The sequence below is a fragment of the Canis lupus genome, chromosome 16 (assembly GCF_003254725.2).
Source record: "Canis lupus dingo isolate Sandy chromosome 16, ASM325472v2, whole genome shotgun sequence".
Taxonomy (NCBI): Eukaryota; Metazoa; Chordata; class Mammalia; order Carnivora; family Canidae; genus Canis; species Canis lupus.
Genome location: NC_064258.1, coordinates 48446937 through 48474802, shown reverse-complemented (window position 1 = coordinate 48474802; position 27866 = coordinate 48446937). Strand labels below are relative to the sequence as shown.

Here is a 27866-nt window from a genome sequence, read left to right as displayed (position 1 = left end):
AGTAAGGTGACGGAGCAGTAGGAGAAGCCAGACCCAGAGTGTCACTGGGGCCCATCGGATGGCCGAGATGACCCAACAGATGGCCCGCACCTGTCACATGCGCAGGGCACGTGGAAGTTAGAGACCCTTCCTTACCCCCTCAACCCTTCCACAGAGAAGCATCACCGCCCATCAGCCCTGCGGAAAGCGCACGGCCCCCATCCCTCAAACTGTTCTCTGAGCCTGAAAACACATGTAACGTGTTTCACAGACAATACAGAAATGACAGAAATGGAGAGTTAAGCATACAATTAGGATATAAAAAAAAGAACACACTTCACTGTGGTAGATTTTAATAAGGTTTTAATAATCTTGGTAAGGAGCCACATTACAAAACGCCCCAGAATACGGAGTACAAAACCGCGAGGAAAAAAATAAAAAGGATTCATGAAAATGTTAAGAGCACTTTAAAACGGTAATCATCTTTAGGATAAAGAACCCATTTTCTTCTCAACAAAGCTACTGAGCGTGTTTAATAAAAATGAGAGGCGATGAGCGACGAGGTGCACAGGCGCGTCCCCCGTCGCAGTGACTGGGAGGCAGGTGAGCTCCGCCGCGCTGAGGCACAGCGCCAGGAGCACAGATGAGCCCCGTTACCGACAGATCTGGAATAAACCACCTCGAGGCAGGCTGGATTTCCTCACATTGCACGTACAAGGGAGGAATTAATTTACTCCCCGGTTGCAGAGCGGCCTTGGACGTGAACCATGCTGGCACATGGAGGAGCGGCGACTCCTCGACACGGGAGCAGAAGCAGGTGCGTGTGCCCCCTCCGTCCACACGGCCCTGCGGCCCCAGCAGGCAGGGTCTTGGGGGTGACAAGGGGACACAGGCTGTCTCCTCTGGAAACAACTCATTACTCAGATGAACGGAAAAGCTCCCTGTGAGGCACAAACCAGAAGGAAGAGGCGAAACCAACAGGGGTCCCCACTCCTGGAAGGACAATGTGCCACCGCCCCTGGGGGCGGGGGGGGGGGGGGCAGCAGGCCGGCAGATGCAGAGAAAATGCTCCCAGTTCACCTGTGCCATCCCGTTTAGGATTTGGGGGTGGCTGGGTGGGGGTTCCCCTCAACTCCCTAAAGCAAACACTTCTGCATTAGCTACTGTCATGTGGGCCCTATTTTTCTCTTTCCAAGGGCACTACACATTATGCTTCACTTGGGCCAGATGTTCACATCAGTGTGTCTGTTCATCCTGCCAGAAACACAGCGACAATTATTTATTTGTCCTTTCAGCACCTGTAGCAGCGAGGAGCGGCTGTCTAAAGCAGCAGAGCCACCAGCATCCCAGCAAACCCGGAGACCAAGGGGGAGGCGCCCCACTCCAGCCCTGTGCAACAGGCCATCCACAGACTCCTTTATTTTAAACCCTAAATCAATAGTTTAAACAGATGCAGATTCCATGTGACAAGAGAGACAGTGAGGAAGATTTGAGGCTTTACATTCTTTAGATGTCTACTTTTGCTGTACTGGCTATTAAAAAGTTATGTGTAACTGCAAGATGAAAGGCATTAGCAGCTTCTTAGAAGAGGATAATCCCAATCTTTTGGAGATTTAATGAGATGTAACTCACTGAAGCTTCTGGCTTGGCATGTTGTTAATTGAATCAAAGTCAATGACAATCTTGCTGCACTTTGGTGTGAATTTCCTAAACATAAGGAACAAAATATATCAAGATATTATCCAGCGAGTAGTTAAAGCAATTTGTTTACTTTGGCTTAACCTACATTTTCCGTGGGGAGGAAAAAAATTTCCCGGGATTCACTTGATATCTTATCTCTATAGGAGCCAATTATAGTGCACCATACCGAGAGGAACAGGAACCAGAAACGACTAAGACAAAAAAAAAAAAAAAAAAAAAAAAGATGCATGGGGTGGCTCGGTTTGTATGTTCTCCAGCGAGCTGAGTTCATGAATTATCAGGGAGTCAAAGGATTTCTAACAAGTTAGCTGCACAACATGACACTCGATTACTAGTTTTCCCACCAGATTTATCTTCCTTCCTAAGAAATTTCTGCAGCCAACTTGAAATCGCTGGAAAGCAAGAGTAAATTTTCTTTTGCTTTTTGTACACGCCGCAAAAAACAAAACAAAACAAAAACAAACAAAAAAAACCAGCAAACTAGCTTTAGCAAGGAGTAATTTTTAAAGTCACATTCTAAGAATGCAGACATAAAATAAACCCATCATGTATTTTTACTCATTAGGGTACCTTCTGCAAACAGTTAAAAGGACAATACCTGGGGACTAATGGTATTCTTTTAAAAATAAGTAAAAGTTAATATCTAATTATTATTATTATTATGTAAACAATCTGGATTTGGAAGTCTCATAAGACACAAGAGCTCAAGAGATTCATTACACGTAACCTCTATCCCCGGGGGTGAACACGAGGGGCTGGGTGCGTCGCCAATTGCAGAACCCCACTGCTGACTGCAAATACCGTCAACAAATTGCTTTGAAAGCTTTCAGTCCCCAAAGAAGTTTCCACCATGAATCGAAGTGGCTGAACGTACCTGCAAGTAAACATACCTCCCAACCTTGGCCTGGCAAAGATAATCATAAAGGTCGCAATGGCTTCAAATCTCAATCTAAAACGTTGCTGTCGAAAGAATTCCTGGTGTCTCAACCTAGCAGGTTTCATCCTAAATTCTCAATGCCTGGCTTGTTGTACGTTTGCAAAATTCACAAAGGCTTAATGTTAATAGTACAGAACTTGTGAATTTTACTATTTCTCGCGACCAGAATCATTTAGTCCCAGCCCCCGGAAAGCTTCTAATATTTAAGTACAACATCATCAGTCAGACTGTCTTCAGGTACTTCTGTCCCTGCTATTAAAAACCCACCCCCCACATCATCTTGAGATCCCGTCACATGTAAAAAGATGCTTCCGAGTGTGGGAGTCAGATATCACGAGTAGAAATTAGACATCAGGGATCCCTGGGTGGCGCAGCGGTTTGGCGCCTGCCTTTGGCCCAGGGCGTGATCCTGGAGACCCAGGATCGAATCCCACATCAGGCTCCCGGTGCATGGGGCCTGCTTCTCCCTCTGCCTATGTCTCTGCCTCTCTCTCTCTCTGTGACTATCATAAAAAAAAAAAAAAAAAGAAATTAGACATCAGCCAAGGTCAAGGACGCTTCTTCATAGGCCTTCACCCGCCTTCTCCCGACGCTGCCCCTGCTTACCTGAAGGCCACCCCAGCCATATCGAACAAGAGCCTTGCAGCCGTCATCTCGTCACTATCGTGGTATTTATCAGACATGAAAATAACTTCTTTTATACCTTCAAAGGCAACAACAGGAGCAGCCCCATTAGTGTACACACATAGCTACGGCAACAGACGCACAGGAGCAGATGGAGCCTGTAGTGTCCGCGATTCATCACCTCTTCCGAGTGCGCTCGCACACAACGTCCACTTGCTGAAATACATATCTGCCCCTTCCGATACAGCAGACGATGGATTATATTTAATCTGCCCTCCAGTCTTTATGGATTTCTTTTTTAACAAATGCAAAGTGAAAACATGTCAAGTAGTCAAGCCTTGATCCGATTAACAATTTTTTTTTTTTTTTTTTACTGCAGGCAATCAAATTTCTTTATTCATAAGGCACACAAGGCAACTACTCTTCACTTAAGAGGCTGATGGTTGGGAGGGAAGGTGCGGGGCGAGCGGCGTGTGCTGGGGAAAATCACAGGTAAGTGCCACCATGCTTCCAAAAATGGCTCTGCGGACCCATGCAGCCGGCTGCAGGGCCAGCGGGACAGCAGATCTGTTTTCTTCTCCTGTCCCACGGGCCGTGTTATCTGGAGGGCCAGGAGTCTGGAGGGCACTTGATACACCACCTTGCTCCTCCACCAGCCTCCAAAGGGTCTACAGGACGCTGGGGTCCGACCTGGCCAAGGAAGACTCCTGGAGGGCCACGCACCACCGGGGAGGGAGCCCACGACCTCCTTCGACAGGAGCCTACCCTGGATTCAGATCCACCCGACCTCTTCCCCTCCGAGACCCATGGGCTCGTGATAAACAGCCCCTTTAAACCACACATCTGGCTAACATGGTAAGTCTTTAAATCTCAAGCTGAGAGTTTTATGGAGATAAAGTGTAGCTGAATCTTAGATGTGACAGTATGAAAAAGGTGAAATATTCAGAATACAATGGTGTAGATTTATGGTAACTGTAACGTAAGGAAAACTTAAAGTGGTACCATTCGAGTCTCATGACATTTATATGCAAAGATATGTTTAGGTCCTCAAACACCTACCATATATTAATACAAATTAAAATTTCATATACGGACTCCCAGCTGACCTTGCCTCTGACAGAAGTTCATTTCTCTCCCTCTCCCCCTAATCTATGCACAGTATGTCAGAGAATAGTAAATTGACAGTAATTATATGCAATGCCTGTGTTGTTTTTTGGCAGCTTGCAGTTTAAGAAGTTGCAAACTAAATTAAAAACATGCTAGGAATCACGGAGGATGCAATTAGTCTTAGAATACCTGGCAGCATTCAAAACCAAAACACAGGAAATCTCTTGCAAAGTTGATAGTGCAATTAATTTAGATCTAAACAATAGCAATTTCGGATCAAGCACTTCTGCAATGAGCTGCTGATGGGCAGGCAGCAATGCAAATGTGACAAATGGAACCGGCCCAGCTCCTACCTGCCTGGATGATGAGCTTCGCACATTCATTACACGGGAACAAGGCGACATACATAGTACAGCCTTTCACATCGGCTGAGTTTTTGTTCATGATGGCATTCAGCTCGGCGTGGCACACTGTGGGTTTGGAAGAGAGAAAGAGAGAGAAACTTGCATCACAACTCATAAGGAGTAAGGCTGCTAAAGCATGCCACCCCCACCCCAAAACATACATAACATAGACTCAATTTTTTTACAAATTTATTAAAACAGAGAAAGTACTGGGGATACCAGATGAGGGCCATGTGGTCTGAGAGGTTGGCGATTTAGCAGCAAAACAGTTCGGCGGCCGCGGCCCTCCCTCTGTAAGCACCTGGAGCAGCCAGCAGAGGCCAAGGTCAAGTATCTTCACCCACCCTGAGCACACAAATAGCTCAGGGTTTCACCAGCCCTGGGGGTGTGGAAGCGAGCACATTAAATGGCTCATCTGTGCGTTGACATGCACACGCAGGGATATTTGCTCTGACCGTTAAGAGCGCAGGGTGCGATGTGAAGAGCAAGAGAATGAGGAAGTGGGGGGATCCCTGGTTGGGTCAGCTGTTTAGCGCCTGCCTTCGGCCCAGGGCATCGCCCTGGAGTCTGGGGATCGAGTCCCACGTCAAGCTCCCTGTGTGGAGCCTGCTTTTCCCTCTGCCTGTGTCTCTGCCCCTCTCTCTCTCATGAATTAATAAGTAAAATCTTAAAAAAAAAAAAAAAAAAAAAAAAAAAAAAAAAGAATGAGGAAGTGAAGCTGAGCACTTCTATCTCGAGGGATTTCCTTCACTGCATGGTTCTGGGCCCACATTCACACCAGGAAGATGCTGACAGAGGACCAGTGGTTTGTTTTATGTAAGGAACACCTTCATCCACTTAAACAAAAGTCATGTTCTTCTTATACGGGCCCATCCCACCAACGGTCCCCAAACAGTGATCCAAGATCGTGCCCAGACTTGCTTGAATTCACAGTTAAAGGGAGCACCCTCCTGGCCACCCCTGCAAACCTGTAAGCCCAGCCAACTTCCCAGGGGTTGGGTGGGTGTCCCACCACCTAAGCCCTCAAGGAAGTAGAATCCCCTACCTGTCCGGGAGGCCCCTATATTGCTCTCTTACACTGTTATTTAAGTGTCTGGGTGTGTTGCTAACACTATAGTATAACCTCTCCCGGGGGGTGGGGGGGGGGGCAGTGATTTGCAGACTTGTCTGCACTTGTCTGGGGTGTGGCCTGGGATTAAGAGATGCCCCACATGATTCTAAGGCGCACACACATTTCACAAACACATTTCCTCTGGAAACTCCTAGGGGACCCAACACACACTAAACACACAAGTGCTAAAGCAAATGTTTGTTGAACAAATTAATGACAATCTGGCCGTGGTCCCAATCATACAGAACTGCCAGAATTATAAATATGGGGCCCTCAGGGGGACTCCCCACCCTCTCCAACCCACCAACCTCCTGCACTCATGTGGCCGTATGAAAGTATGGAAGCCTTAAATGAAGAGCAGCCTAAACTCCCAGCTCACGTACATTGTAGCCATGACATAGGCCCTGATCACTCTCTTTCGGTGCCCAGGCCTCCCATTTTCAGAACTGTAACTGTGATGCTGCAGGCAGAAAGCTGACCTGGGGGCCCTGCCAGGACATGTGGGGGAGTGCTCCCTCCAGCCCATGAATGCAATGACTGAGGAGGTCTTCGCTGTGTGTGGGAATGAACAGAGCCCTGGTATTGTAAGGAAATCTAAAAAAAAAAAAAAAAAAAAAAAAGTGCTCTGCTTAATCAGATCAGAGCCCATCAGAGAATAATCCCCGCCCGCCAGCCTCAGACGGACCCGAGCCACCATCCCAGAGAGGATGGGAGAGAGACAAGACAGGCTCTCTGGCTTGGAGGCCTTGGGGACACTGGCCTCAGAGAGGCCCCCCTGGTTCCGTCTACTTCCCTGGTGACCAAGATGTTCCCAAGCTGGGATTAACACTGCTCGGTGTTAAAAACAATTAGATGTAACTGTTTCTTTTATTTCCCCCTTGAGGGCAGAGACCAGTCGTCGAGGTTCTCTAACTCCCCCAGAGTCTAATGCGATGCCATGAACATAATGGGTGTTAAATATTTATTGAATGAATAAAGGAGGAAAAGCAGATTCCAATTATTGATGGTGACTTTGGGAAATACAGAAAGTCCTCTTAAATTCAAATGTCAAGAGTATGCTTTCCCATCTAATAAATATTTTTTGATGGTGTTGGTATTAATCTTCAGAACTGCAGAGTTTCTAAGTCTGTTCGGGAACAGTTACACCGTCGTCTTTTCAATCTCTAAAAATGGTCACATGGACAGCAACCATCGTCCTCCAATTCATCTGAGGCCATTTGGGATAAAATTTAACATCATAAGGTCTGGATTCATTAATGAAAATTACCACATGAAATAGAATTCTCTTGGGCCGCATCCGCCATCCCTGTATAAAGGGTGGTTGATAGAAATAATACATGGGGTCATAAACAGAATTCCTTCCTCTTAGCCACAAAATCACAAGAAGAAAAATACAAAGCTTCTTGTCAGAAACATGAGGTCTACTGGGCTGTATGAACAATTGAGGGTCAGGCACTCAAGAGACTCTTTTTTTTTTTTTTTTTTTTGGTTTATCCCTTTGATCTTTAATTTTGTTTAAATTCAATTAACATAGAGTGTATTACTGGTTTCAAAGGTAGAGTTCAGAGACTCATGAGCTGCATATAACACCCACTGCTCATCGTATCACGTGCCCACCTTAATGCCCATCACCCAGTGACCTCATCCCCCCACCCCACCCCCTTCCAGCAGCCCTGTTTGTTTGCTAGGGTTAATAGTCTCTTATGGTTTGTCTCCCTCTCTGATTTCATCTGGTTTCATTTTTCCCTCCTTTCCCCTATGATCCTGTTTTGTTGCTTAAATTCCACATGAGTGAGATCACAGGAATAATGTCTTTCTCTGACTGACTTATTTCACTTAGCATAATACCCTCTAGCTCCATCCATGTCCTTGTAAATGGCAAGATTTCAATATTTTTTTTTTTTTTTTTTTTGATGGCTGAGAAACAGTCCATTGGTTTGGAGTCTTCCAAGACTCCTTAAAAGGGACCATTCAGTCCCCAATTCTACAGATCCCAAACTAGTCAGTGACCAAAACAAAGCTCAAGTTTTCTATCCACATTTGACTTCTCCTCATCTCTGCGCCTTCAACTTGTCATCACAAACACGCCCATCCAGCCTTCCCCAGACCCCCCTGGCCCACCAAACCCCATCTGATTAACACCAGCTTCCTTCCTCGGCCTACACCTAAGAGTCTGAGGAGAGAAAGCCCAGCAGGAGAAGCCCCTGCCACCTCAGCTTGGCCCCTGCCTAGGTCCATCTGTCTGATCCTGAGGCCTGAGAGGTTTCTGGCCGCTCCCCACAGCCTCCACAGCTCCTACCCGTGGTCTCCCGTCCAAAAGCATCCTGCCTTTCTCCTCAGGACTGACCCACGAGGGAGGCACCATCCCGTCAGCCTGACCTCCCTCCACACTGTGCTCCGCTGGGTTGGTTTCTGGTAGGTCAGCCAGAGTGGAGCCTGGGGACTCCTTTACCAGGACTTGCCAACCACACTATCAGATGACAGGTGACTGCCAAATCTGCTTCAGGCCAGAGGCTAAGAACCTTCCCCGTACTCCCCACCTCCCAGGCAAGGAGGGAGGAAGAGCTTTGCGGCAAGTCAGCACCAGGTTCAGGGCCCAGTTGCCACTGGACGCTATGTGGCCCTTGATGAGGTGTGTCCTTTGGGTGGGCAGGAGTAAGAGACTGAGAAAGTACATTTCCAACTAACTAAATAAAAGTGAGTTTTGAAACATCAAGTAATCTAATTTCTAGCTTTTTCCTATCGTGTGTCCAGTTGCCTCCCTCCTTCCTCTAGAACAGCTGATCTTCTCCAAGACAGGCTCTCAACAGCAAATCAGGAGCCTTCTCTCCTAAGGCCAAGGGCACCTGCAGCCTTGGCCCGGCTCCCCTGGGGACCGTCCCAGACGGCTCCTCCCTCTCCCATCCTCTCCATCAGAGGGTTTACTTGGTCTCCACTCTCCATCTTCTCAGCACTTCAGATCTCTTTTCTTCCTTTAGAGATGAAACTGTCCTGCCTACAACTGCAAGACTAATTTATTTTTTAAATAATCATTTCTTGACTTCATAATGTATATACAAACCTCTGTTTTTTGCTAAACCAATACTTTACAAACTGTAGGTCAAGAAATCAGTGTAGTGAGTTACAAACAGCTTTTCTCCCCCTTTTTAACGAAAAGGATGAAAACAGAAGAATCAGAATGGGTCCCCTATGGCAAAGGTTAAGTCCCGTTCCTAAAAACTCTAAGGGTGTGTGTTGTGTCTCAGGCATGAACTAAGTTTGCTGGGCTGCCATGTAAAAAGTGTGTAAAGATGGGGGCGCCTGGGTGGCTCAGGAGGTTAAACCTCTAACTCTTGGTTTCACCTTGGGTCATGACCTTGGGGTCGTGGGATCAAGCCCTGAGTCAGGCTCCACGCTCAGTGTGGCGTCTCCTTAAGACTCCTCCTCCTTCTCAAAATAAATAAATACATCTTAAAAAAAAAAAAAAGTGTGTAACTATGGAAACCTGTTGACTTCTGTAATATGTTCCTAGTAATATTTACAACCACTGGAGAAAAAAAGGCTGTGATTTGTAGAACCTCCCGATTTCAGTGTTGTGACTACTCGCATTTGGCCAACTTCAAGCTCCCGGCATGACAGAGTTGGGAAGAGAGATGCAGGAGCTGCTCAGGTGAGCTGGCAAGAGCTAGCTCCCACACACATCCCTGGATGGCCTTATCTACACCAAAACCCAAGGCCTTTCTGGTGGCAGTCTGCAACAGCTCTCCACTTGAAACCCTCTCAGGCACCAGATCCTGTGGAGCCTTCTACTTCTCTGTGGGTCCTTTTCATTTTCTTGCCTTTTGGGGGGCATTTCCCAAGGTTTGATCCTGCTCTTCCCTTTTTCTCCTGTAGTCACTAAGAATTCATGCATTTGTAGGTTCTCAGATGGCAGATCTATTTAGGAGAGCCCTGGAATCTACAACTCCCACCCAGTGTCCCATCTTCTCCTCAGGCCCTTGCTTTGGATGGTCTGAGGTTTCTCTGTAACTTTTCTCACTATGATCAACACTTTGCAGATACCTGACAGCAATAAATGAAAGAATAAATCAATCTTTTTCTAGTGCTACTATTTTTATTCTGTTGCCTGGCAAGAACTGCAAGAAAAGCTGCAAATATATGAGAGCAAAAACCAACCAATGAGGAGTGCTTCTGTTCATGACCTTGAGATGCACAGTTTTTATACCTGTAGTAAGAACAGGACCAAGTATCCCAAACATACACAGTCCCTAGGAAATATTCATAAGATAACGAAATTGTCCAAAAAAAAAAAAAAAAAAAGACAAAATTTCCAACTATCTACCTAAAATTATGCATCTATGACTAAGCAATAAGCAAAAGAAATCTCTAAATACTGCAAGTATATTTGATAAGCATGAAGAGAGACACAAAACCTTTCCATTATTCTCAACATTGTTTAAAAGGAAAAGACTCAAATGCTGAAAATAATCAGATTAATGCTTATAAAGTTCTTGACTGCCAGAAGGAGAACCTCTGTTTCAGGTAATTATAAAACAATTCATATGCTTTGGTCTTTTTTTTTTTCTTTTCTATTACTAACTGTCAGAATTCAGAACTGCATTAACCTTGGACCACTGAGAAGAGATTGTATAATTAGAAAACTGTATTTTTCAAATTCCCTCTTACTAGGGCTTGATTAATCCTCACTGTCTCAGGTAGGCGGTTCCCTAGAAGTTTGACAAATTAACAGGATATATTCCATCCTGGCTAGATTTAAGAGATTCAACATTTTATAGATTTGACTTTCATCTCAGTTAATACAAGACTAAGACAACTAAGACAACATCTCTTTTAGAGAGTACTATTATTACAGTTACTTAAATAGGTTTTTTAAAGTCTTGAATGATGCTAAACAAAGGCTAACTGTGGCACAATAATTTGGTGGTAACAGTGTGGCTCTACCCTCACCTCCTCTGTGTGTGCTACCGGGCCAGGATGGCAAATACTGGGCCTCACAAAATTTGGAGTCAGGAAAACTAAGTTTCTCTTCTGGTTAAAGAAACTCTACGGATTGGTTAAAACTCCCCATTTTTAGTGGTACAGAATGTGACCTGAAGAAAATGAGGGGTTTCCTGCTAAGGCTGACCTGAAACGGGGTGGAGGGAGGGCAGGCTGGTGCAGCAGCTCCCTTAGGGGCGGCCTGGAGGGTCACACGTGGAGCACCTGCTGCCCCTCCACTGGTTCCTGCACCACCTTCCGCCAACTCTCTCCAGGCTGGACCGGACGAGCCTTGGCAAGTCACCGGGGAAACAGGCCTCTGCCCAGACCTCGAAGATGGAAGGACAGTTCACTCGCTGACAAGCCAGAGGGACAGGACTCAAGGACCAACAAGCGTCTGCTTCTGGCCTTCCAGAATCAAAAGGTGGGAGGCTTCACCCTGCAATTAATAATTGACATGACATGGAGCCTGCTTCTCCCTCTGCCTGTGTCTCTGTCTCTCTATCTCTCTGTGTCTCTCATGAATAAATAAATAAAATCTTTAAAAAAAAAAATTGACATGACATGGGGTACCTGAGTTCAAAGTTGACCTGTGCATTTTTTAAAAATAGCTCAAATGTTCATTTTTACGAGATATTCCACTTCTATTCTGCTGACAAAGCTTGTTATCATTACCTCTTGAAATAAGGACGCAAGTGCTTTCATTCCAGGGGTCCCGTCGCTGCCAGAGTCCCTGCACCCCCACACATCTCTCTGCCGGGGCTCAGTCACCCTGTTTCCTGTGCTCAAAGCCCCACGGGCGTGCAAAGTCCACTGAGGGGTGGCTCATGTACTTGCTTCTCTAACAGATCCATTTAGGGAACTGGGGCTTCTGGAGCTAAAATGGAATTTCAACTACTTATTTCTTAATTATTGAAAGATATCCTGACAGGGCCTCATACATCACTGCCAGCCTCCAAAGTACCTATCCTTCAAGTCAATAATTTAACAATAGAGTAGCCGCTACATGTAAGCCCCCCGCCAACCTACCACCACCCCCTAGAGCACCACCCCAGATGTCACCGGTGTTCACTTATTACGGCAACCTGAAATCCCAAACAAACATTCCTAGAATTTAGCCTCCAGGCGAGGCCAACGCTCTACCTTGGATCTTCCCTTCATGAAGCTTCCATATCTAGAAAGAAGTAACCAGACTTGGTATCAGAGTTTTCAAAGGATTTGAGCTAAAGGCGGCGTAGGGAGGAGGAACACCTTGGATACGACAGCTGCATCATGTCCTGAAGACAACTCCAACCACACAGGCCCAGGGACCACCTGCAGCCTCTGCTCAACTGCCCTAGGGGTGCCCCCCCCACCCGTAGTCTTCCTCGCTGACACCTCCTGGCATGCTCTGAAGCATATCTCACTATCTGGGCTTCTCAGACGGAGCCAGGGGAGCATCCTTCTCTGTACTGGGCGGCAGCAGGGAGGGGAGACAGGTTTCAACTGGAGGCATTTCCCGCAGGCGCGTAGGGATGTGTTCTGGCGGCAGGTGGAGGGCTCACAGGGCTGGGCGCAGCGGCTACAGGAGCAAGTGAGCCCAGTCCAGGAGCACGGAGAGAGTGAAGTAGTGGGAAGAGGAGGAAGCGAGGGGCTAAACGCACCGTTGGTAGGTAGATGGGGCACTGGATCTTCCAGGGAATGGTGTTTCTGTGGAAGAAAGGATCTGGGTTGCAAACGGCTTTTCAGAACAAGGAGGGTCTACATCGTGGGCCTGGCCCACACAAGCGTGCAAGTCCCAGCCTCGCTCAAGGACGAACAGGAATCCCTTCCTATCTCACAGGCTCACGATGAAAGCCACACGGGGGAAGTGGCGGGAAAAACCTCTGTGACCTATCAAGAACCGTGCAAATAACGCCCGTACGACCAAGGGTCGGAACTGGACTCATTGCCGGAGAATGGACAGCCTCACCCCTGCCTGGTCCTCGCCGTCATGAAGACGCGGGGGTGCCAGGTGCCAGGTGTGCCAGGTGCCAGCACTTCCGCCTCACCTGGCCACGCCGCAGCTGCTCGCTCCCCGAGCTTGGGACCAGGCCCCCCTGCCGCCGGGTCTTTCTGCCCAGAAGGTGGGGCCACTGGGCCTCACAACCTTCTGTGGCTCTGAGGGCCACACAGTTCCAGTACAGGGACCATTCTTATTGCAGCGTTAAGTTTGCGGGTGAGAATAAGAACAGGCAGAGGTGAAAAGGCAGAGGAGCCAGCCCGCGCCCGAAGACACCTGGAGTCTGTTCTCTAACCGCAGGTGCCCAGACAGGGGTCTCTAGTGGGGGGACGGCCGGTCACTCACTTGCAAGTCGCAAGGAGCCTGATCGGCAAGTCTCGGGGCCCGCGGGGGGCAGCCTTGCCTTCCCCCCACTCATCCTACGTGCCCCTCGGTAGACCAAGGCACCCGGTTCTGGGGCCCAGCGGATGGCTCTTGCGGCCCCTGGCTTGTGCCCTGCGGGTCCCCTCGGCTGGCTACTCCTCCCAGGCCCGGGCTCCTCCACCCACTGCCCCTGGACCAGACCCCGCGGTGGAGCCTCAGCCCCTGGCCTGGGAAATGGGCAGAAAAAGACCCATGGTCGTGACCAAGGCCCGTGGAGAGCACAGCCCAGAGGAGCGCCCCGGGGGAAGCCCGCGCTCCCTCAGCCCTCCTGCCCCCCTCCTGCCCTCCTCCTGCCCGGCTGCTCAATCGGAGAGAACATGTGTCCTTTCCTCTCCCTGCTGCCCCGGCCCGGCCCCTGCCCCCTTCCCTACCGCCTGTCGCTAAGGCTGCTGGCAGCAGCTCATGCCACCCAGGGGAGCCACTTAGCCCCAATGGTAGTGCTTAGGGCTAAAGAGATTTCTGACTGTGGTGTTTCCATTATTGACAATAAAGCCCCCAGAACTCTAATTACATTGCTTCCCCATGTGCTAAGGGCACACAATCAGGTCAGAGGGAGGAGGGGCTGGAAGTGCTGCAGGTCCCCGACGGGCAAGCCGGCCCCCTCCCTTCCTACTGTTCCCCAGAAATACCTGTTTGATGCAGAAAAATGTACTTGAGAAACATGAATAGAAACACAACACTCATCGCCGCGTGACAGCTTTGTGATGCAAATGCACACTGCGGATTCGGGGCTTCCCCCACCCCCTGGCGCTAATCGCTTTCAAAGGGTACGCTGGGACCGAGCACTGGAAGAGGAGTCAGGACGCGCAGTCTAATTAATTCCGGCTCTGCGAGGCCCGCCTCAGGCAACTCGCTGATCCTGTTGCGGCAGCAGAAAATGGGGCTTCACCGACCTGACTCAGGCCTTCGGAGACGAGGCAGGAGCTGGTGACCCTGCCCTACTTTTCCAGGATGTGACTCGGGCAGGCCCTGCACACTGCGCTGGGCTCCCGCCCCCTGTGGCCGTCCCCTGTGGCCGTGGCCGGGCCCTCATGCTGCCCCCTCCCCACGATCCTAAGCCCAGGGGCTGTAAGGGATCACAGTCGCCCCTGCACCCCCACGGGCCCCAGTGTGGGCGGCCACCCCCGCTCCCCAGGGCCCCTCTTGTACCACTCATCAGGGAGCCTGCGAGGCCACCCCCTCCCACCCTCGCAGACCTTCCTCCTTTGCCCTTTCTGGATTCATCCATCTCCTCGTGCAGACGCAGAAAGCCTTCTCTGGGTCCATCTCCCAAGCCGGCCACCGCCCTCTGTCCCCCGCTGTCTTCACAAACAGCCCGAACTCACCCCTGCACACCATCCCCTCCCCTGCTGTCCCTCTCCAGCTGGCTTCCACCCCCCTGCCCACGCTGGCTCTCCATCAGAGCTGCTCTCGGCAGCGACAACAGCGACCTCCAGGTCGCTGAACACCGAAGACGTCTGTGACCCTTCCTAAACCTCTCAGCAGCCTTTACCGTGGCTGACGGCTCTCCCCTCTCCCTGCCCTCCTCCACCTGAGTGCACCCTCCTTCCCTTCCTCCTCCACCCAACCTCTGAGGGTCGTGGTTCTCAGAAACCAGGCCCAGGCCCAGCCTTTGCACCCTCTCCCCACACCCCTTTACCCATTTCCAAGGCACAATGTCACCCGGATGCCAAACATGGCCACACTGCAACCCAGACCTCTGTCCCCACTCAATGCCCAACTGACTACATGACTCCTGAGATCTCACAGACATATCAGCCTCCAAGGTCCAAATCTTCCCCGCACACCGAGGTGCTCAGGCTGGAACTCCCTGGGGAGCCAGGTTTCCCTCTGTGACCCCCTGTCACCCAGCCCTCTTGATGCTGCCTCCAAAATACACCCTAGATTCACCCATTTGTCTCCATCTCCAACACCCCCACCCCTGTCACCACAGTGACACACGTGCCACAGTCACCTCAGGGCTGGCATCCTCATTTCCACTCCTGCTCTGAACCATCCCCTCGTCCCCCACACACCAACTTAATCTTGTAATAACTCCTTACCCCATGGCCCTCAACCTCACCTCATTACTCTGACCTTGACCTTCACCACGAAGTGTGGGCCAAATTCTTTCCCTCCCACAGGAAGCTGCAAGCACCTTCCCACCCCAGAGCTTGCACCCAGCACTCTCTCAGTGAGGAATGTCCTTCCCAGCCCCAAACACTGACTAGCCTACCTTGACCTTGGGAATCCAGCAAATCCTTCAGCTATTCGCCTCCAGAAGTCACTTCCTCAGAAAGGAATATTCAACAACATCCGATTATTTCAGTAAGGTCTATCCCCACCACTGTTAGTCTGCGAAGTCCTTGAAGACACGGGGCTCGTACATTTTATTTACTACTGCAGCGTGCCTGGCGTGGATGGAACATGCTGAGTGAATGACCACGGGTGAACATCCTCTGAAAACTGTCTCACGATTATAAAATAAGTCATGATTCTTAAAAAGGAAGGGACTCGGGAAGCCCACCCATCACCGACGACTTAAACAAGAGAACAGATGAGTCATTAGTATTTATCTCAGTTCCTAAAAAGTTGTAACTCACTTGCAGAAGGAAGAATGACACTGAGGAATTTTGCTTTTTCACCTAAACTCAAAATTAATGGCGTTTTGAACAAAGCCTTTTAATTGCAGAATTAAAAAATTCATGCTCAGTTATCATATTCAATATTTTAAATTTACCATGGCATCTATCATTTGGAAGAGGCACAGAGATAAAACTTACACCTCCACTAATGAGCTAGGGCCGACCCTCTGGAGAGGAGAGCGGGAGCAGAGGGAAGAGCGGTCCGACTCCCTTGCTCCCACCAAGGAGCTGCAGAGCTCCATCCATCTCGGGATTTCCCAGTGCCCTGTTGCAGGAAACAGTCAGGCTGATTCACAAAAAGATTTCTGAAGTCCTTCCTTTCCCTTTGGCCTTAGAATAACTTCTTGTGTCAGAGAGTTCTAAACCTGCCTCCTTGATTCACAGATTTCCTTGCACTTTGATGTGGGGTCTTTTTCTATCCTCCAACCTTTTTCCATCTAATGCCTTCGAATCCCAACGTTTGTGGGGTGACCTGTACTCTCCAACCATCCCCTCCCGCCTGTGCGCTCTGTCTCTGTGGGATTCAGAGTCATCTTAGAACTGGGGCAGAGTTCCACCGCTGGAAGGACAGAGCGAATGAAGCCTGCTTCTCTCCTTGCTAATGGGTCCACTCACACAGATGCGTATCCTCTGTGTGTCACTGCCACCAAGGGCTTTTTACAGCTCTGCAGCTTTCACCCAGTAAAGCTGCAGAGCCCCCTTCAGTCCTGCAAGCAGAGAGCAATGGCACCCTAATCTAATGCAATCAAAGCTATACTGCTTGATTGTTCCTTAGAATTCTATCACTGAGGGGAGTCCTCGGGGATCATTTCTTTCATAAAGATATTGAGGAGTAAGTGTCAATTTATTAACAACCCCACAATGTCTGGGTGTAAACCCACCACACCTGAAGCCTGAGGTCTGGGTTTTTGTTTTAAGCACTGTGCAGGCTTTCTTAGCTAATGTGTATATTAAAGACATATAGGTAATCTCATCCAAATATTTTTTAAAAAGGTCCTAAGGAAGAAAAACAAAAGCAATATAAATGTCTGCAAAAATCTTCAGGAACCTGGTTGTATTGCCTATGTCCAAGAGCAACCAATATACACCTATTTTTTCTTTCTTTTTAAGACTTTATTTATTTTGAGAAAGAGACCAGGAGCAGGGGGAGGGGCAGAGGAAGAGGGAGAAGCAGACTCCCCACTGAGCAAGGAGCCTGAAATGGGATTAATCCCAGGACCCCGAGATCATGACCTGAGCTTAAGGCAGATGCTTAACTTACTGAGCCACTCAGGTGCCCCAATATACACATATTCTACTTTAATACCAGTATTAATAAAGTATACAAAACAGAGATTCTTCCTTGATGGAAAAAAACTCAAAATAAGACCTTAGTCATTCAGGCTGATTTCAGAGAAGATGAGCCCAAATCAGCAAAAACAGATCTATAATAAATCAACAGAACAAAGGCTAAGGAAGCCCATTACTGGCAGGTGCCCCCTGCATCCCCTTTGCATGGTAGCCCAAAGTTCAGAGCCAAGACTTATCAAAATTAAAAAATTAAAGAAGTTCTGTTTACCACAAGGAATATCCACTTGCGCGCAGAAAATTAATGTGCTCACATACTTAAAATCTAAAATGGGCTGAATGCTGGGACGCCTGGGTGGCTCAGTGGTTGAGCGTCTGCCTTTGGCTCAGGGCGTGATCCTGGGGTTCCAGGATGGAGTCCCACATCAGGCTCCCTGCATGGAGCCTGCTTCTCCCTCTGCTTGTGTCTCTGCCTCTCTCTGTGTGTGTCTCATGAATAAATAAACAAAATTTTAAAAATAAATAAATAAAATGGGTTGAATGTAACCTTGAAATTGTATTGATAGTATTAAATTTCTCAACAAAACTTTTATTTTTAGAGACAGTACAAAGATAAACTTTAGTTCACTTCCTGTTCACTAATTTGGAAATCACTACCCTTGGATTATTGAATTAAGGTTTATTCCAAATTTCCATTAAGTAAACTGACTCTTTATAAAATACACACAAATGTGTGTATTTTTTTTTTTTAAATGTGTGTATTTTTATGAGTAGGATGGATCCCTATGGATGAGCATTTTTGGTTTTCCTACATATGCTTTTCTACATATGCTTTTCAAAACTTATTACTATCTATACATGCTTTGTAGATATTCCTAGTAAAATAGTAACCTCTAGCTCTTCAAAAATAATTAACCCTGAATCTATAGATTAAAATATACAGACAAAAGGGTGCCTGGCTGGCCAAGTTGGTGGAGTATGACTCTTGATCTAGAGGTCATGAGTTCAAGCCCCACAGTGGGCATAGACATTACTTAAAAAATAATAACCAATAATAAAATAAAAAAATACATAGATAAAAATCAAATAAATTAACCCTCCAAAAATCATGATTTACTCTTAAGACTTTATGAACAGTTATACCTGAACATGAAATATCCTTAAAATTAAGCTGATGAATTTCCAGGGGGAGCCTCAGACATAGGCTGTTGTATTTCCCCATTTGTCTAAAGCATCACACAATGAAACCTGAGTTTGTCCCTCGATTCATAAAAATAATCTTTATTTCTTTCCAGGGTAAACTTGCTCAAAGGTTCCCCGTTGATTACATTAGTTATTTTGTACGAAAGGTCCTCCTTAGGCACACTGTCAGGGCCATGACCGCTCAGAGGCCGAGCAGCGGAGGGACGGTGGGAATCTGCAAGGGAAATTAGAATTCTGTAGGAAAAGAAACAGCAAGTCATCAAATCCACGGATCTGCCTAACACAACCGGAGGGCGTTCAATTTCAGCTAGCTGAAGGAACAAATTTGATCTTAATTACGAAGAAGCTTCTACAAGTTTTGAGGAAGTCACAGCTTAAGAAGGATCAGTCGCCTAACTTCTTGATAAATTAGTTTCTCAAGACTAACCTTTTGGATGCCAAAGAAATATATCACATGCATGGCAGTCAGGAAAATGTCAGTGTTCAAGGGGGTAAGGTAAATGGCTAAGTAATCACGAAAATGACATCTATGCATGCTTAACAATATGCTAACTCTCAAACATAAAGATTACATTTAAATATAAAATATAAAGAAGCACCGCCACACTCTGGCGAAATTGTTGAGAGTTGCTGTGCTCCACAATGCTGTTATTAATGCCAGCACTGTCCTCCCCAGCATCGTATGGTTTTTTTGAGATTTCCTGCAGAAACATGAACTGACCCTGGTTGGAGCCCCACATCTCCATTTCTGCCTGATGGATGCATCTAGAGCCTGGCTGCCACCCACTCTCCAGACATCAGGACCACGATCCTTCCATGATGAACAAGTGCGGTGCAGCAGGCAAAGAAAGCAACTCCGGGCTTCCTGATTGATCGGGACAGAAGAGGAGGCCAGGCAAAGAGGCAGGCTCGCCCACACGTCTATCACCGACAGGACACAGCATGACAGGCACACGCAGGCACGCTTCATGGGCATAGGGAACACGGTTTTAAAAATGCCAAGTTTTGAACAAGGCCTCTCAAGGATGAAGGATGTCGATCCCACTCCAACTCTCCGGTCTGTAAACTATGTCACCAAAATGTGTTATGAAAACTCAAGGAGAGCATGATACCTGAATTAGCACGAGTGTTTTACCTCCACTTAATAAAATTGGTATTTTGATTAAATGTGCTCCATTCTAATGAATTTCACAAAGAGAAAGGAGCTTAAAAAAATGTCAGCTGAATACTTCATCCTCCGTTTAGCAACCACTCCCTTCCTAAAAATAAAAATCTTCCAAAGCTTTTTTATATGGTTAAATTAGATCAATCTGCTGCTTCCCAGTTTTTTAATTGTCATTCGTGTGAAAAGGTGTCACTTTTAACGCTGACTTCTTCCTGCCACTTAATGTTACCGACAGCATTACTCTCTTTTGGATTTTTCAGGAAAAGAATGAGATAAAAAGCAGTTTCCGTGGCAGGGGCGGGAGGGGGGGATCTTCATTTTCCATATTAATACTACATTATAATCAAATAGTTTCATGAAGTTATGATCCTCAGGTTGGAAGAACAAAAAAACACCCTTTAAAAATGCCTCTCCAGAGACACAGCCCGGAAAAAGCTCCATCTTCCTATTATGTTACAAGTATTCTATGCTTCCCTCCTTTCCACACTGTGTCAATCAAGACTAATGAGTCTAAACCTACAGAATTAACACGGAGAATTGAGTTGTATATGTTATGGGTAAACCCAAACTTAACACAGAAATGTGAAAAGCAAGCCCCGTGCATTTGGCGCAGGCCATCACCACGAGAGCCTTCGACCTGCTGGGTGTCACTTCTTCAACTAAGCCTCTGCAAGCTCAAGTGCTCGGCGAAAAGGAGCAAATGCGTGGTCCACTGTGCTTCGAGCTAAGCAACCTTCCAGAAAAGCTGAATTTCCAGGCCCCACAGGAGAAACAGCTGACCTCAGAATTGGGACCCGCCTCCCCGCCTGTGTGGCATTACAAAGGATACTTAACGTTTCTGGGCCTTTCCTTTCCCCTCCATAAAAGAAATGGACAGGCTTAGACTCTGTAGGCACCAATTCGGAGGCACTGCTATAGCTGGGTAAGGAGCACAGACCACACACACTGCGGGAACTTCATGCCCAGCACACACATGTGCCTTATCTACACACACAAAAATGCGGCTTGATAAAGTTCAGAGTAATGCAAAGCGTTACGGGCATCAAGTAGCTCTTGTCATCCACGGCTTTTCTCACTCAAAGATGCCAATGGGGGCGCCTGGGTGGCTCAGTTGGTGAGGCCTCAGACAACTGATTCCAGCTCAAGTCCTGATCTCAGGGTCATGAGATCGAGCCCTGAATGGGGCACCATGCTGGGCACAGAACCTGCTTAAGATTCTCTCTCTCCTCCCCCACACAGGGGAGGACTCTCTCTCTCTCTCTCTCAAAAAAAAAAAAAAAAAAAAAAAGATGCTAATGATCTCACTTATGTGTGGAATCTTGAAAACAAAATAAACAAACAAAAAAAGCTCACTGATGCAGAGAACAGATTGGTGGTTGCCAGAGTTAGGACCCAGGGTAGGAGTGGTGAAATGACTGAACGGGGTCAGAAGGTACAAACTTCCAGTTATAAAAAAAGTAAGTCTTGGGGAATGTGACATACAGCATGGGGACTACAGTGAGTAACACTGTATTGCATGTTTGAAGGTTGCAGGTAAGGTAGGTCTTAAAAGTCGTGGGGTTTTTTTTTAAGGTTTTTTTTGAGAGAGAGGGAGCGAGCATGAGCAGGGGGAGAAGCACAGGGAGACGCAGACTCCTCTCTGAGCAGGGAGCCCAATGCAGGTCTGGATCCCAGAACCCTGAGATCACGACCTGAGCTGAAGGCAGGCGCTTAATGGACTAAACCACCCATGTATCCCGATTTTAAAAGTTCTCACACACATGAAATTTTTTTGTAACAATGTAAGGTGACAGATGTTAACTGGACTTACTGTGGTGATCATTTTGCCATGTATACAAATAATAAGTCATTACGTTGTATATATGAAACCTAATATTATGCTACATGTCAACTGTACTTCAAAGAAATACAGGGATACTTTAACTGGCATTATATTGGGGTCCTGGAAGGGTTGTTGATATTAAAAGAGGGTCCTCACCTATTTAAAAGAACTAGGAAATCACTGGTCTAGAACTCTAGATGCTTCCTAAAGCTCCTTTACAGGGATTAGCACATAATCTATCTTTCCTCAGCAGCTCAACCACCGTTCATGTCGGTGAGGAAAGGAAGAGTTAAAATTAAGCCTACTCAGTTCCAGACATCATAGCTGATTTTTTAAATTATGACTTAAAAACGGAAGTTAAAAAAAAAGAAAGAAAAAAACCCCTGCATTTTGGCCAATTATCACCAAACATTTCTATTACATCCAAGGCTATCCAAACATTTATTTCTCTGTGGCCCAAAATCCTTTGAGAAAACAAGACTGAGGGCACAGTTTATATAGCTAGTCATCGTTATTTAGACTTAAAGCCCATCTTTACGTGTATTATGACGGCAGTAACACTAGATGCCTTTTAAAAAGCATTTAATACCTTCTACGACTTCTTTGCTACATCAAAGTACAAGTCTATTCTTGTGAAAGAAAACCGTCATTCTAGCACAGCTGCATGTAAAATGAATAATTGATAAGCAAGGGCAAAGAGCTTTGAAAACCTAGAAGTAGCATATGGATAGTACAAAATAATGCAGAAAGACAACCAGTGTCCTGAAACTCAGCAACTATTCATAAAACAAAACATAACAAAACAGAAAAATAAAGGTGCCTGGGTGGCTCAGTCGGTCAGGTGTCTGGCTTCGGCTCAGGTCATGATTCTGGGGTCCTGGGATGGAGCCCCGTGGCTGGTGGGGGGCAGGAAGGTTGTCTGTCCCTGCTCAGTGGGAGGTGTGCTTCTCCCTCTCCCCCTCCCCTGCCTCCCGTTTATGCTCTCTCTCTAATATATAAAATCTTAAAAAAAAAAAAAAAATCAGTGAGGTTGGACAAATGCCTATATGAGGTTTGTATTTTTTAAATTCCATTAGAAAGGAGCTCTGAAAGTACTGCCTCCAAGTTGGGCAAAAGCCAATGTGTAAGAACAAACACAATCAGCTATTGCAGAAGTTTCGGAGCACTGCGAAGTCAGAGGCTGCCCATGGGCAGCAAAGCCTTTGGCCTCTCAGTCATTGCCACCCATCTGCCCGGGGCTCACAGTGACCCAAGAAGGTGGTCCAGGTCCTGCCAGGACAGTCACTCAGGAACAGAGGAGGACTCCTCTGCCCCCGTCCAACCACCAGCACCTTTTTACTGGGTAAAGAGGCCTCAGTGGGGCAGCTGGGCAGCCACAAACTCCTCCATTGGGCAGGAGGCCCGAGGCTTCTGCACGTGAAATAAGAATAAGCATCGTGGTTTTCACACCTCCTGGTGCAGACCTTAAACATGTGGCCCTTTGCACTCTTGAACTCCTACATGGGACAGTGACCCGTACTGTGAAAAATCACGCTCACATGTCCCTCCGAACAACTGATGATTTCCCTTCTTTCTAACCATGGAAAGCTTACAGAGTCACAACCAGGAAGATGACAGAAAGTCTCTAAAATGGGGCACCTGGGTGGCTCAGTGGTTGAGCATCTGCCTTTGGCTCAGGCCATGATCCCCGGGTCTTGGGACCAAGTCCCACATTGGGCTCCACACAGGGAGCCTGCTTCTCTCTCGGCCTGTGTGTCTGCCTCTCTCTGTGGGTCTCTCATGAATAAATAAATAAATAAAAATCTTAAAAAAAAAAAAGGTCTCTAAAATGAGTTAGCACGCGATGCATTTGATGCACTCCACGCAGCTGCCCCGCAAAGGCAGAGAAGTCAGTTCTACTCTCTCCCGTCTGGGACGGATCCTTCCTTCTCCCGCCAGCGATGGAGTTAAAAGGACTGACGATGGAACCCCCCAATCACGGAGCTCTGCTTTATTCCTGGAAAACCCAGAGCGCTAGGCAGCCGCCCACCCCAACCCTGCCCTCAGGTCACCAGGCCTTCCTCACCTCCAGGCAGTCTTCTTTTTCTTTGGAAAACACAGCAGTTGCCCTGAGGCAATTTAAAAACTCATGGGGCTTATTGAACATGATTAAAACATTAGTAAAAATATTAGTACACAGTAGTAAAAATATATAAATTCGGCTAAATGTAGACTTGGAATTCTTGAGAAACCCCCAGAGGACAGCCTACCATGGAAGAGTCAACAAAGCAGAAAGGTCTTACATCACTCCGCGACGCTTGCTTCCTAAAGGCATGATATTTCCCATCTGGATGGCCTTAATCTACTTTACTCCCAGCAGAGGCGGTTGGTTCATTCCCAGACATAAACACAGGTCCTCACAATACGAAAAAGCCAGCAACTAGCGTAGGCAGCTCCGTTTGCCTCTTTTAGAGCATCGGTTGCATATTCTCCAGGGAATTAAAGTGAGGCTATGGCTTGTCCCTCCCGGCCTCTGAAGTGGTTCTCCTGAGAGTTCAGATATTCAGCAAGTTATAAGAAGCATCCTTCCCTAATTTAAATTCGCAAATCAGAGGGGCTAGTGGGTGGCTCAGTGGTTGAGCCTAGGCCTTTGGCTCTGGGTGTGATCCTGGGGTCCTAGGATTCCCACATCGGGCTCCCCACGGCGAAGCTGCTTCTCCTTTTGCCTGTGTCTCTGCCTCTCTCTGTGTGTCTCACGAATAAATAAAATCTTATTAAAAAAAAAAAAAAGTTGAAAACCAGAGCTGGCCAGGCAAAAGGTTTTGGGTTCCACGCATCTGGGTTATGGTCTGACTACCGTTTAGCCCCTGCAGCAGGAGGAAGATACGGAATCATCCATTTCCATTTGGAAAGCAGTTAAGGGGACGCCTGGGTGGCTCAGTGGCTGGGCACCTGCCTTTGGCTCAGATCGTGATCCTGGGATCCAGGATCGAGTCTTGTATCCGGCTCCCTGCATGGAGCCTGCCTCTCTCTCTCTCTCTCTCTCTCTCTCTCTCTCTGTTTCTCATGAATAAATAAATAAATATTTTTTAAAAAAAAAAAAAGGAAAGAAGTTAGGGTTCGAAGCCAACAGCCAAGAAATAATTCTTGATATGTCTTTGGTGTAAAAAGGTGGTTTTATTAAAGCATGGAGACAAGACCCGGGGACAGAAAGAGCTGCCCTGGGGTCATGAGGAGCAGCCTGTAATATACTTTCAAGTAGAGAGGAGATTAGGGATATTACGGATAGGGTAAGTCTCTGAGGAATTTTGGAAGCAAGGTTTCCAGGACCTTGAGGGGGCTGGCTATTGTTGGGGAAAGGTCATTTATTACCGTGTAATAAAACCCGAGTCATGAGCCCCTTCAGATGCGTATCGGAGGGCCATGTGCTTGGAGATGACTGCTAACCTATATCTTGGTGGGTAGAGATAAAGGAAATTTCTAAAGGAATTTTTATATGTTAGGGTAGACTTACAGGATCCTGAGAGTTGCGCTAAGATCACCTTTTGCCCTTAGCCAAGTATCACCATGGAGGCAGCTGAGTCCCTAGAAGAATGTCACTCTGCCTGTTTTGAGGACTTGTCAACAGGCTGTAGGTAGTGAGGAAATTTAATAATGTTTCTTCTGCCTTAGTTTCCCACATCATAGCTCACAGCTGTTTCCTACTCCTAGGAGATGAGCTTGAGACTTCCTCAGTAGGCAGAGGGGCTGAATGAACCCTGCTTCTCATCAGAGCAGAGCCCTGGCCAGTACTCGGTTAGCCAGCTTTGCTTCCAAGTAGCCAAGAAACCACCGGCACAGCCACCGAGCACATCCTCAGCTACCTCCACCAGGCGCCGGGGCCTCTGCAGAGAAGGCCACCATCCATGCTCTGCAGGTGCACGGCCTGGCAGGTGCCAGGGAAACACAGCAGGCCCCCACAGGCAGCAGATCCCTGGTGCTCAGGGCCAGGCTGTGTGACCACTAACACGCTTCCATTTGTGGACTCTCCTTGACACGTAAGCATCAAGGGCAGGAAATGGATTTTTCTTTTGTCCGGCTATTGAGGACTAAAAAGATACGATACCTTCTGACCAACTACCTTATCTAAGCACCGTGAAGGCTATGCCACGAAGCAGAAGGAAACACGGAACAGGCCCTACCGTAAGGGTATTTGGTATCCAGCTTACTCGCTGCCGTCCTCTCCCAAGGCAAGTGGTCATCGCTGCACCCATTTGGCATTCCGTTATACCCGATGCCGACAATCTTGTTTTCTGCATTCACGATGCAGGCTCCGACCTACAGGGAAACGTGCCCAAAGGCTTGGTGACTTTGAGCGGCTGGTCTGCCCCTGGACACCAGAAGCTTGCAGAGCTCCAGAGTGAGCATGCGGCTTTCAGCAGTGTGTTAAGTGCTCCGTGTCTCCTTGCTTGCTTTCTGTGGCAGCCCCCACAAGCCAAGGAGAGCAGAACCCTTCACCCCAGAGGGGGTACAAGAAGTCGAGAGCGGTGGCATGTGAAAAAAGGCAAGCACACAAGGGAGGCAGCACAAAAGACAGATTTACTACTCTGCCTTTGAGTCGCCAGGCAGCCACCGAGCGCTTTCCTTCTGTAATGTGTTCGTTTCCAGGTATCTCTGTGTCTGTGAGTGTCCTAAGATCCTCCTACAAAAGTCACTTACCTGTGAATTTGGATCTTTGCTTCTCTGCGCAGCTAAGAAGGCCACTGCCATGAAATACTCAGGCCATTCCAAATAGTCATCACGTTTCTTGCAGGGAACTTCACTCATGCTGGGTCTAGAAGGAAAACAGTGCTTGAGAGAAGCAGCATTTTGGTCCACCGGCTTCCCAGCTCAACGCAACCACATCTAAACTCTGGATCTGCAAAGCCAGACAGTTTCAGTTACATTTAGAAATCACAGATCACGGGGCCCCAGAGAGCGTCTGGCCTTGAGCAAAAATATTAAATTATGTCACTATGTCAGAAGTTCGGATTTGGCACGTCGTTTCACATTCCCAAATATTACATCTCTGTGCTTTCTCGTAGGATTCTTTTTTCCCCAATTATTTACACATGCCTGCCCCGCACACTGTTGTCACCTGTCGCCTCTTTCTCTTTTAGGAAAGGGAGTCAGCGGGAGAGGGAGGGAGAGAGGAAGAACATTTATTGGTCACGTACTGCCCACACTGTGAAGGGTCATACACATCGTCTGACCCAAGCCTCATTCCTGGCAAAGGAAGGAACATCCCATCCTACGGGGAGTCCCCGGAGTCCCACAGGATCGGCATCCACGCCGGTCAATTCCGCCGGAGTCGTCTCAACTCTGATACTAACCAGATAATCTGTCCCCTTAGCTTCGAGTCCGGTTACTGAATCAAACCAGGAGAAACCATGAGAAGAAGCGTCAAGGGCTCTTCCTAAGGCCAAGTCTCAGCGAGCGGGATCTAGTCCCTCGGTCCGGGCGGGCGCAGCCTCCAAGGGGCCTCCGACCCGCAGGGCGACCCGCAGGGCGGGCGGGGTCCTGTCCCGGGGGAGGCCCCGGCACCTGGGCGGAGGCGGGGAGGGCGGGCGGCGGTGCCCGGGGCGGCGGGGCGGGCGGGAGCCCTCGGTGCCCCCCTGCGTGCCCCCCTGCGTGCGCCCCGCGCCCCGCCCGCGCCCCCTGCGCCCCGCCCCCCCGCGCCCCGCCCCCGCGCGCCCGCAGGCCTCTCGGCGCCCGCCCCGGCTCGACCGCGCGGGTCCACCCCCGGCCCGAGGCCCGCAGCCGCCGTCGCTGTGCGGCGCCCGCTCGGCGGCCCCTAGACGGGAGGGGGGAGGGGGAGGACCCGCGGGGGCCGGCGGGGTTCCCCGGTCTGCGCGCACCCCCGCCCCGAGGCCCGGGGCCCGGCTGCTCCGGGGGACACGTGTCGGCTCACCCGGCCCCGGCCCCGGCCCCCGCCCCCCGCCCCGGGAGACCCCGCGCCGCAGCCCCACGTGGCCCAGGAAGCGCCCGCGTCTCCGCCTCCGGCACCGGCCTGGGTCGGCTGCCCCGAGCGAGCGGGGCTCCGGGGAGGGCGCCCGGCCCGTCCGCGCCCCGCCGCCCCCGCCCCCGCCCCCGCCCCCATCAGGCCGCGTACCCGCCGGGCTGCTCCTCCGCTCGGTCCGCTCCAGGCCCCGCCGCCGCCGCCGCCGCCGCCCCGGGGAGGAAGTCGGGAGAAGAGGCGGGGCCGCGCGGGGCCGGAAGGTGCTGCAGCCCGCGGCCGGCGCTCCGCGGAGGGCCCGGGGGGGGGGGGGCGGGGGGTTCCGCCGTCGGGGCAGTTTGTGTTCCGCCCCGCCCCGCCCCCGCCCCCACCCCGGCGCGCCCCGCCCCCTCAGCCCTCGCTCTGAATCTGAGTTTTCCATGAAAGGCGACGCGAAGGGGCCCAGGGCAAGGAAAACTGAAAAGGGCAGGAAGCAAGGGGACCCGCGTGGGGTCTCCGGCATGCGCCGGCCGGGTCAGCGCCCTGGGGCCCGCGGGCGGCGGTGTCAATGTCCTGGGGCCGGCGGACG

General features: G+C 48.9%; 1 protein-coding gene across 5 annotated transcripts; it reads right to left on the bottom strand.

Moving 5' to 3' along the window:
* Positions 1-325: 325 nt before the first annotated feature.
* DCTD (dCMP deaminase) lies at positions 326-27602 on the bottom strand. 5 transcript variants are annotated; one of them, XM_025471856.3, is made up of 7 exons: positions 27455-27602; positions 26023-26137; positions 25506-25641; positions 4702-4818; positions 3224-3320; positions 1766-1871; positions 326-1686 (listed from the first exon to the last, which is right to left on the bottom strand). In XM_025471856.3, exons 2-7 carry the CDS (start codon positions 26128-26130, stop codon positions 1651-1653), a joined length of 600 nt encoding a protein of 199 aa, XP_025327641.1. In that variant the 5' UTR covers positions 26131-26137; positions 27455-27602; the 3' UTR covers positions 326-1650. The 5 variants fall into 5 exon arrangements, with proteins under 5 accessions (XP_025327641.1, XP_025327642.1, XP_025327643.1 ...); XM_025471857.3 differs by lacking the exon at positions 27455-27602 and adding an exon at positions 26676-26844; XM_025471858.3 differs by lacking the exon at positions 1766-1871.
* Between the last annotated feature and the right edge of the window lie 264 nt (positions 27603-27866).

What these genes read in the sequence shown, in the direction of transcription:
- DCTD (XM_025471856.3), bottom strand. Translation starts at nt 26,130, where the DNA reads ATGAGTGAAGTTCCCTGCAAGAAACGTGATGACTATTTGGAATGGCCT. An exon ending in ATGGCTGGGGTGGCCTTCAG is followed by an intron (nt 1,872 to 3,223) that starts GTAAGCAGGGGC and finishes TTTTTGTCTTAG; the next exon opens with TCGTTTCTGGTTCCTGTTCC. An exon ending in TTTTCCTCCCCACGGAAAAT is followed by an intron (nt 1,687 to 1,765) that starts GTAGGTTAAGCC and finishes CCTTATGTTTAG; the next exon opens with GAAATTCACACCAAAGTGCA.